The sequence below is a fragment of the Nylanderia fulva genome, unplaced genomic scaffold (assembly GCF_048542155.1).
Source record: "Nylanderia fulva isolate GAGA-0341 unplaced genomic scaffold, ASM4854215v1 Scaffold105, whole genome shotgun sequence".
Lineage (NCBI taxonomy): Eukaryota > Metazoa > Arthropoda > Insecta > Hymenoptera > Formicidae > Nylanderia > Nylanderia fulva.
The window spans coordinates 296,182-307,555 of record NW_028189248.1 but is presented as its reverse complement, the minus strand read 5'-3'; the positions used below and the strand labels follow the sequence as shown (position 1 = coordinate 307,555).

The 11,374-nt window shown below is 43.7% G+C and overlaps 1 protein-coding gene across 1 annotated transcript; it reads right to left on the bottom strand.

Annotated features, from left to right (window-relative positions):
- Positions 1 to 5,833: 5,833 nt before the first annotated feature.
- LOC114933664 (uncharacterized) lies at positions 5,834 to 10,474 on the bottom strand. Its single transcript, XM_029306263.2, has 3 exons — positions 9,643 to 10,474; positions 9,302 to 9,556; positions 5,834 to 9,165 (listed from the first exon to the last, which is right to left on the bottom strand). The coding sequence occupies exons 1-3, from the start codon at positions 10,472 to 10,474 to the stop codon at positions 5,834 to 5,836; spliced, it is 4,419 nt and encodes a 1,472-aa protein (XP_029162096.2).
- Between the last annotated feature and the right edge of the window lie 900 nt (positions 10,475 to 11,374).

The window sequence follows — 11,374 nt, the reverse complement described above, 5'->3', positions numbered from 1 at the left end:
CCCTGGAGGCGTGTGTCGGAAGTCCAAGTCGTGTAGCACGTGGCGATATAGTTGCCCATCTCGAATCTCGTAATCTGGGGTGGTCTCTGGTTCCGCTTCTACCTAGGCTCGCATTCGGTTGTACCAGGGGCACGTTGGTCGGTTGATGACGGCGTTGAGCTGTGGTTCCCGCGAGAGCGCATCGGCCACTTGATTTTGTGTCCCCCGACGGTACTTGATGTCGAAGTCGAACTGCTGCAGCTCGAATACTCAGCGGCCTAATCGACCGGTGGGAGCCTCGAGCTGCTGTAGCCACTTCAATGCCTGGTGGTCCGTGATCACGGTGAACCGATACCCTTCCAGGTAGTCTCGCATCCTTCTGATCCCTTATACTACGGCTAAACACTCTAACTCTGTGGCGCTATAATTGTGCTCGGCAGGGTTGAGTGTTCGGTTAGCGTAGGCGATGACGCGTTTTCCTTCCTCGAATTCTTGTGTTAGGATGGCTCCTAGTCCGTGGGAGCTGGCGTCCGTCTGCAAGAGAAAGGAGCGGCTGAAGTCCGGGCAGGCGAGCACCGGTGCGGTAGTCAGGGCCTCTTTGAGTCGTCGGAAGGCTTGTTCTTCCGGTTCTCCCCAGGTCCACCGTGCGTTCTTTTTTGTGAGGTTTGTGAAGGGTGCGGCCACAGCAGAGAACTCGGGGATGAATCTGCGGTATTACGAGGTCATCCCCAGGAACTGGCGGACTCGATGAAGCGTGGTGGGGACGGGCCATCCCGTTATGGCGCTGACCTTGCCCGGGTCGGTATGGATGCCCCGGCGGTCAATGATGTGTTCCAGGTACTTAAGGCTGCTTCGGCTAAAGTGGCACTTCTCGGCATTAAGGCGTAGTTTGGCAGCCCTTAAGCGTCGAAAGACCTCGCGCAGATGCCGGAGGTGATCCTCAAACGTGTGGCTGGTGATAACGATGTCGTCTCAGTAAACCAGTACATGGGGCTCCAGATCCGGGCCCAGGACCGTGTTGAGAAGCCGCTGGAACGTGGCCGGAGCGGAGTGGAGGCCGAACGGCATAACCGTGAATTGGTACAGCCCTTTTCCGGGCACGGTGAAGGCTGTCGCTGGCCGGCTTGCCTGGGTCAGTGGGATCTGCCAATATTCGCTTTTCAGGTCGAGGGTGGACAGATACTGAGCCCCTCGCAGTTTATCTAGTGTAGCGGTGATGTGGGGTAACGGGTAGGCGTCCCTTTTGGATGCTGCGTTGAGCTTCCGGTAGTCAATGCAGAAGCGGTGAGTTCCGTCCTATTTTCGGACAATAACTACCGGCGAGCTCCACCCGCTTGCGGAGGGTTCAATGACCCCCTCTTTCAACATCTCCTCGACTTCCTGGTCGATCACTTGCTGCATGGCCAGATTCCGCGGCCGGTACCGCTGCTTGATTGGTGGGCCCGGTTTTAATCGGATGTGATGCTCGGCACGGTCGGTGGGGCCCCGGATGGCGTCGAAGAGAGGCAGCTCGGCAGCCAGGAAGGCCTGCAGTCGAGTGTTCTCGTTGGTCACCCCGGTACTCAAGGCGGTGACGTTGGCGCTAGTGGCGGTATGTCTTGTGGTCCGGCGCGTGGTGGTTGGTGCCAGGCCGATCCCCAGCTTAGCCCATAGGTCGATGCCAATCAGTATCGGGCTGCTGAGTCGAAGCAGCACTGCGAATCGGTGACGACAGAATCGTTCTTGGACTCGGAACCTCAGGCGGACGGTGCCGATGACGTTGGTTGTGGTCTCGTCGGCTAGCCGTACCGTGTCTCCGCCTGTGCCGAGGCGTTGGATCGGGATCTGGCATCGTCGAGCGGTTTCCTCGTCCATGAAGGAGATTTCGGAACCGGAGTCCAACAGAACTCGGACCTCCGTCTGATGTATCTGTATATGTAGGTGCGGCCTGGAATCGTACTATATTCGGTGCTGGACCGGCCTACGGCCGCTACGTTCCCGGTCCGGGCGGCGTTTCCCGACGGCGGGTGGCAATTTCGGGTAAGAGAAAAATATAGATCCGAAAGTCGCTGAATCGGGAATTTCCGACTTTCGGATCTATATTTTTCTCTCGCATTTATTTCCTTAGGGGGGAACAGGGGATGTATGGAATTAAATCTCTTGTAGAGATTATTCCAATTTTAAATCTTGGCCGTGACCAAGTAAAATTTGATGCCTTGTGCACAGGTATTTAATTCTAACGAAAAAATTTAGTTTCGTTGAGATAACGCACTGTCATCCGCGATTTGGCTCTTATTGTCTATCTTACACTTTAAATTCATTTATTCTAACTTGGACAAACAATTGGTGAATTTAATTTAATTATGTAGACAACACATTATATTTGATATTCTTAACATTGTTAAATTTAAGTTTTATATTATGTTTATAGCGTCTATATATTGCGGCTGAAGAAGTCTTAAGTAAAAGTACAAAACGTTCCGCATCTAATAAATATTACATTTCATATTTTGTCTTTTTATTTTATTTTATTTTAACTTTGTTGCTCGAATAAAGGCTTAATAAAAATTAAATCTTATAAAATTATTTCTAATAAATGATAAGATTTCTCTTGTTTATATTCTAACAAATGATAAAAATTATTTCTTTTGTTTATATTATAATTAATATATTATATAATTAATAATAATATTTATGTAATGTTAAATATATGTAATGAAATATATATTGATTTAATAATTTTGATTTTCTGATGCCAAATAATTTTTTTGTCACTTTTTAATTATGTACTCATTCTTCATGGATAGAGGCCAATCACTGTCCCACTGTTGGACAATAACTGTGTTAATATGGCCAATAACTATCTTTTTTGACAGGATAAGTGTTTTTTTACATAATTTTTATTAATTCCTAAAATTTTATGATGGATTTAATTTTATTATGAATCATTATTATTTTTTTACAACTATTAGTAGTGATTTTTTTTCTAAATTATTAAATTCAGTTTAATAATTCGATTTTTCCAAATTTTAATAATAAAAGTCGACCAAAGTGGCAGTAATTTATTAAAGATGCTTAATTAAAATACAATAACGTTTCACACTCGACTTAAATTTACATATGAATTAGAAAAAAAAGATTCTTTAAGTTTTTTGGACACGAATGTTGTTTGGATTGATGGCAGGTTGAAGACAAACTGGTAAACCTACCTTTTGAGGTAAATATATAAATTTTCTGTCCAGCCATCCAATGAGATATAAACTTTGTGTGATCACAAGCTTTAGTTGATAAGGCTATCTTACTTGTTGACCCTATGTTTCATGAAAAAAACATTAATATTAATATTGTAAAAAAATTCTTCTTAATAATTGTTACCGTTAACTGTTATAAACAAAAATATTAATAAAAGACGCAAGACTATTAAATTCAGCGGTAATCTTAGCTCACAAAACCGTAACAAATTTGATGCGCGATCATGTGTTGTTTTACCTTACATAAAGGGTTTAAGCGAGACATTACGCGTTGCATTAATGAAAATGGATGTGAGGTATTGTATACAGTTCCGAAAAAATTAGACACACTTATAAAAAGAGGTAAAGATAAAATAGACACCTTAAAAAGAACCGAAATCGTATATAAAATAGAGTGTGCAAATTGTGATTCTATCTATATTGGACAGACTAAGCGACATTTAGAAACACGCATCAAAGAACATCGAAATAATACAATATTAAAAAAGACACTACATCGCATTCGGTTGTCAGTTTGCACCGGACTTGCAATGATCATGATTTCCGTTGGGATTCTCCGATTATTTTACACCAAGAAAAACAGAAAAGAAAAAGAGAAATCGCAGAAATGTTTTACATAAAAAAACAGAGTAATGGTATTAATTTAGAAAGATACGGAGAGTTTTAGTGAGATTTATGATCGTGTTCTTAACGCTATTTAAGCATATTTATTTATCTATTTGTGTTGCGAACGCGCGGCTTGAACCGTGGTCCGACGCGAAGCTGCGACGAACGAGCATGCTCGGCCTTTTTAGGGCCGCGTCTCGCGCGCCGCCTCTCAAATCCTTCACCCGTTTTTTTTTTTTTTTTATTGGAAAGAAATCATAGGAATCTCATGAGAGATGTGATGGATGGACAATAGGATAATTGTTGAGTGGACTGTATCTTAATAGGGTGATCGCGCACCCATGTGTGCGCTGAGATTGATGATTTACGTAGGAAGCCGAATTGAAAAGAAGTCTTGAAGTTGATGAACAAAACAGATCAATTTATTATTTCACATGTCAGAAAGTCACCTGGACTTGACACAAACAAATCAAAGAAAAAAGAACAAAAACTCGATATGAGAATCGAAAGCGTTTGCTGTACACGTTTCGAAGCTCGCGATCACAAAAGAAAAAACTGTTTGTTCGATATCGACACCAATGTTTTTTGTCGCAAGAGAAAACAATGTCTTATTTGAAAGTCACGATCGCGAATCGTACAACAACAAATTTGTCCTCTTGTGGACGACCGTTATAATTTATCGAACACGCGCACATATGATTTGACGCGACTTAATAATTGTCTTCAATTATGTGACATTCAATCCTCCAGCAGGATCCGAATATTCGTAATGTTCGATCACGTGCATTTATATGCAATTAACTATCACACAGAATCCTCCAGAAGGATTCGAATATTCGCAGGAGTCGATCACGTGTACGCAGCGTGCACAATACGACGGCGAGTTCGTCGCGACGGCGTACTACGACAATTGTGAGAGAGAGCGCGGGAGAGAGAGAGAGAGAGAGAGAGAGAGAGAACGAGCGAGAGAGAGAATGCACGACATGCATTCACCGATACGCGAATATCGCAGTGAATCCTCCAGCAGGATCCGAATACTCGTAATGTTCGATCACGTGCACGTAGCATGCACGAAACAATGGCGAATTCGTCGCGAGAACGTGTATGTTGCGTCGCGAACGAGATCCGATTACCCGTTAACTCTTCACTCTCGATATGTCACACAATACCGCGCAAATCTGTTCGTATTTGTCGCGATAATACATTCACGCACTTATTACACCGTAACGCGAATTCTTTGGTCTGACTTGCGACCAACGCCGGCTCTCTCTCCGCGACGACTGTCTCCGACGGAATGCTACCCTCATCGATCACGCTATCGACCGCCTGATCGCGAGGGGTACACGCGGAACGCGCTAATTGGCCGAAAATTTGCTTCCGCGGCGCTTCCCGCGGTGCGTGCCGCGAGGTGCTGCCGTGTTAGGCCCGCGGCAATTGCTTTCACTTAAATTCTCGACTGATCCGTGAATTTTCGTTCGATCGAGCGCGGCAAATTTTTCTCAATCTTAAACATACCGCCCGCCTCGAAATTTGAATTTCGAAACTACTCGATCTCGCGGTATACCTTACACAAGGATGCATCGTTCACTCCCGTGTGAGTGAGGTTTGCTAAATGAAAACTAATTGCGTGTGATTGTTCGTCACGATTGATCCCATGCAATATATAAGATACTGAGATGTAACTTCTGATTACGCTCAGATCGCACTAAAGTGAAATTGTAGACTGACGATTGTAGACCTGAAACGGCTGACAATATTGACTTAAAGTTGACTTCTAAAGATCACTGTTGTTATCGCGGACGGATTTTAACATTTAACGCAGATCGCGTAAACAACAGTATCCGCTGTTCGTACTAATTTGCACGACCTTAAACTTAGGATTGCAAGCGCCGCCCGCCTTGGCGACTTTACTTGCACGCTTTGACTTAACTAATGAACATAAACTTGACTTACTTGCTACATAAATTATAACGTAATTAGAATTAGAATCGTATAATTAACTTACACTAGAATTATCGCTAATTGCTTGACACTCGAGGTTGATCCTCGATGGAATCGTCAGAATCAACGTCGATTGGAAGCACACATAACTTAGTTATGGGACGCTTATATTCCGAGTTCGCTGTTTTGACGGAAACTACTCGAATTAATCCGTCAGAGCCTGGTTGACAGTGGATTACGCGTCCGAGTTCCCATTTGCAAGGAGGAAGAAGAGGATTTTGAATCAGAACCATGGAACCGATATGGATAAGTGACTGTGCCTTTCGCCACTTAGTTCGCTGTTGAAGCGTGTTAATATAGTCGGCGTGCCAATGCTTCCAAAAACGCTCCGTGATCTGTCGCAACAACTGCCACCGTGACAGTCTGTTTTCATTGATTTGCAGAACAGAAGGTTCTGGATTGATTGTGATTGCCGATCCAATCAAAAAGTGACCCGGAGTGAGCACTTCAAAATCGTCAATCGAATCAGTTAATGGGCACAGGGGCCTTGAATTTAAGCATGCTTCAACTTTACAAAGCACGGTAGTAAGTTCCTCGAAAGTGAGGGTGTGATTTCCTAATATCCTACGAAGGTGGTATTTAACGCTTTTGACCCCTGCCTCCCACAATCCACCGAAGTGTGGAGCATGGGGAGGGATAAAACTCCATGTGATGTTATCTGACACGATGAAGTTGAGAAAGTTAACATCGCTTTGAGCGTCTCGATACGCTTGCGACAACTCCTTGTCTGCTCCTGCGAACGTAGTACCATTGTCCGAGTACATGACCTCTGGTAATCCACGTCGCGCACAAAATCTTTGAAAAGCGTTAAGAAAGGCAGCAGTCGAGTAATCACTAACCAGTTCGAGATGAATAGCGCGTGTGGCTAAACAAATAAAGAGTGCTATGTAGGCCTTTCGCGAGGTAATTCCTCGGCCGGCTGAAGCACGTGTGAAGACTGGTCCGGCGTAGTCGACACCGCTATGTAGAAACGCTCGAGAGGGCGCCGAAACACGACTTGTAGGTAGCTGGCCCATCAGCTGACCAGCTACTTGAGCCTTTTCTCTTGTACACGGAACACATTTATAAATAACCGACTTTACTAGACTTCTTGCTCTCAAAATCCAAAACTCTTGTCTAAGTTTTGAAAGAGTGGATTGAAGACCGGCATGGAGAGATACAACATGCGTATAACGGATGATCATAGTAGTGATCGTATGGTTGGCTAATAAGATTGGATGCTTGGACTGGAAAGATAATGACGAGTGTTCTAATCGCCCCCCAACGCGAATTAGACCGTCAGAATCCAGGAACGGATTTAATGAGAGAATTGGACTGTGAGTAGGCAACGGTTTGTTTGACTTTAAATTATGGAGCTCGTTTTCGAATAGTTCTAACTGAATGAAGTTCAGCCAGAAGTTTCGTGCTTCGTTGAATTCAACTGTAGTAAGAGCGTGATATTGAGACTTGTTGTTCGATCCTATTGTGTGTTTCTTTCTACACTTCCTTATGAAACGGTAAATGTAGGCGGTAATACGTATTAATTTTGGCCACCATGAATATCGAGTAGTGAGATTCCACGGTTCATTAGCGTTCACTTGATGCACTTGACACGGTTTTTCTTCTAACTGTGTTTCGTCTATCGGCGTTATTGTGAATGTGGGCCAATCATCCTGTTTAAGACTCAACCATGAAGGTCCGCGCCACCAAATGTCGAAGGCGCTTAATTCTGTGCCGAGTAAACCGCGAGATGCACAGTCAGCGGGATTTTCATGTGTACTGACATGATGCCAAATGCCATCAGATACTCGTGTTTGAATCTCTGTTACGCGATGCGAGACGAAAGTTTTCCAATGAGATGGGTGCTTGTTTAACCAAGCAAGCACAATACTCGAATCTGTCCAACAATGGACTGGCATTTTCGTGAAATGAAGAGATTTTCTGATGAATTCAATTAGGCGCGCTAATAAGACCGCAGCTGACAATTCTAATCGAGGGATTGTCAGCGGTTTGATAGGCGCGACTTTGGATCGCCCAGCGAGGAGCGAAACAGTTGTATGACCGGATAATGTTGTGACTCTCAAAAAAACTACTGCGGCGTAAGCTACTTGGGAAGCATCCGCGAAACCGTGTAACTCGATGCTCTTGGTATCTGAATCGCATCCAATCCAGCGACTAAATTTTATGCTTTTGATGTAAGGAAGTGATTTATAAATCACGCTCCATTGTAAAAGGAGATCTTCTGAGAGATTGTCGTCCCAGCCTACTTTGTGTCGCCATAATTTCTGCATAAAAACTTTCGCTTTGAGAACCACGGGTGTGACCCATCCAAGTGGATCGAATATTCTGGCTATGGTAGAGAGAATCGTTCGTTTTGTAGAAGGGAGAGTCTGTGGTAATTCAATTTGAAACTGGAAACAATCGTGCGTCGGATTCCAAAAAATACCGAGAACCTTCAGATTGTTGTCAGTCTCGAATAATTTAAGCTGTGCGAGCCCGTGATGATCCGATGAAATATCTGAGAGCAACTCCGGTTTGTTACTCGCCCATTTGCGAAGATCGAATCCACCGCGTTTCAACAATTTGCAAACTTGATCTCGAGTCTGTTTAAGGAGAGGCATATCTTCGGCCCCAAACAGCACGTCGTCCACATAGACGTTCTCGCTTAAAACCGCAGATGCTAGTGGAAACGAGCTTCCTTCATCATCGTTTAACTGATTAATGACTCGAAGAGCTAAAAACGGTGCGGAAGCCGTACCGTATGTTACCGTAAGGAGTTGATGTTCTTGAATATTCGAATTTTCATCTATCCATAGGATGCGTTGATAATCTCTATCTCGCGAGTCGACCAATATTTGTCTATACATTTTTGCTATGTCTGCGGAGTAAACGTATTTGTGCTGTCGCCAACGTAATAAAACCGATTGCAGATCTAACTGTAGTTTAGGCCCAGTAAACATGTGAGAATTGAGCGAGGTACCGTTAGAGGTTGTGCATGAGGCGTCAAATACGACTCTCAACCGAGTTGTCGAACTAGTCTCTCGAATGACCGGATGATGAGGGATGTACACGACTTGTGAATTTACTGAATCCACCGGTGCGATTACTTTCAAATGATTCAACTGTGCGTATTCGCTCATGAACTCAGAATACACCTGCTTAATCGCAGGTTGATTATTAATTCTCCGAAGTAACGACGAAAGCCGACGCGCGGCTATTTCGCGAGATTCACTGATTTCGATGGGTGGGCCGTTTCGAAACGGCAGACGCACGATATATCTCCCATCCGATGTTTTCGAATGCGTTTGTTTGAAATGTTCTTCGCATTGTTCGTCATCTGGAGACATTTCAATTGATTGAGGTGTTTCTTCTGCCTCCCAGAATTTAGACAATTGATTTTCGAGAGAACAACAATGAGCGACAACACTGTAACGTTGATTTAACTGAGCTGATTGCACGACGCGACTCGCATCCTCAACAGGCGGAATTACGAGAGTTGAAGTTACCACATGAGGGTTGTGTCACGTGATTCGGGATAGAGGTTGTTCCGGATAGGATCCATCCGAAATGCGATTCAATTGCACCTGGTTGACCGAGCGGTCCGTTACGTACGTGAACGAGTACGTGATTATATAAATCGGATCCTATTATGAGATCAATCGGTGTTGATCCGGTAGGATCATCGTCAGCCAATTCCAGATTGGAAATATGTTTCCAATCTTGCGATTGCGAAGCGTTCTGGGAGCATACCTCGTTAATGCCTTCATAATATAGGCAACCGTTGTGAACCTTGGTTTCGATTTTTTGCGAGGAGTGATGTGAATCAGAGCCGCAGATCGGCATGTACCGGTGTCAGCGCAGCTTATTCCCGACGTTGAAGTAAGCGTTCGTATACGCTTGAGACGTAATATTTGAGCAACGCGCTCCGTCACAAACGTGAGCTCTGATCCACCGTCAATCAAGGCTCTGACAACCAATGAGCGTCCAGAAGGCGCCTGCAAATTCACCTTTGCAGTAGATAAGACAACAGGAGTCGGCGCAGTTGTCATTGTAACTGATGAGAGTGCCGTAACGTTAGGCACGTTGTCGATGACGTCATTCGCGTTTGACGTATTGTTCGCATTTGTAACTTGTTGCAATGAGTCCGAATCGAGATGAATCATAGAATGATGTCGTTTATTACATGTTCGACATGTGAAATTATTTTGACAATTGATCGACATGTGTTTATCACTCAAACAATTAAAACATCGTCGAAATTTCTTAACCAATTCGCGTCGCTGAATCGGATTCTTTGCTACAAATTGCGGACATTTTGAGAGAATGTGCGATTGCTTGCACATTGAGCACACTATATTAGATGACGCAGTCGCTGTTGCGCTAGTCACTTTCGCATGTGACTTGGTCTTGTCGTTATCGCGAGGGTGAAGTTCCTCTAACGCGAGAGCACGCGACGAAATAAATTTTAATACTTCTTTGTATGTTGGCGGATTTTCGATATCGCTCGTTTTTAACTTCCACGCACGGCGCGTGGCGGGATCGAACTTCTGAGAGAGAAAATAAACTAACATGTCGCTGACTATATCGTCCGGCGAACGATTAAGACGTTGCAATGTTGAGATCGCTTGTTCGGCTTTATCGCGTAAGGCGTGAAGCTCGACAACTGACTCACGAGTCATTTTCGGAAGATTATACAAATTCGAAATGTGAGTCTCAATTAATCGGCGCTTATTTTCAAAACGCGCTGTTAATGCTTTCCACGCAACCGAGAAGTTATCCGCGGTGACTTTAATACCTGATATCGCATCGCGAGCTGAGCCTGTTAAACTTGACACTAAAAAATGCATGCGACTGAAGTTCGATAATTCGCGATTGTCTATAATAAGCGATTGAAACCGATCGCGAAAAGTCTCCCACTCCTCAATCTTACCGGTGAACGGCGGCAATTTGATGGGAGGAAGAAATCCTTGCAGCCCCGTTTTTTTTTTTTTTTTTTTTTTTTTTATTGGAAAAGAAATCATAGGAATCACACTCATGATAGTATGTGATGGATGGACAATAGGATATTGTTGGTGGAGACTGGTAATCTTAATTTAATATGGTGATCGCGCACGCATGTGTGGCGCTGATATTGGGATGATTTTACGTAGGAACGCCCAATTGAAAAGAACCTTGAAGTTGTAATTGAACAAAACATATCAATCTTATTATTTTCACATGTCAGAAAGGTCACCATACTGGACTTGAACACGAAACAAATAAAGAGTAAAAAGACAAAAACTCGATTTGAGAATCACGAAAAAGCGTTGGCCTGTACCACACGTTTCGGAAGCTCGCGAAATCACAAAAAGAAAAAAAACTGTTTTGTCGATATTCGTAACAACCAATGTTTTTGTCGCAGAGAAAACATTGTGCTAATTTTTTGAAAGTCACGATCGGGCGAAAATCGTACAAACGAACAAATTTGTCCTCTTGAGTGGCCGTACCGTATAAATTTATTTTCTTAATCGATACACGCCACCTATGAATTTGAACGCGACTTTATATATTCTTCATTATGTTGACATTCAAGAGAACTC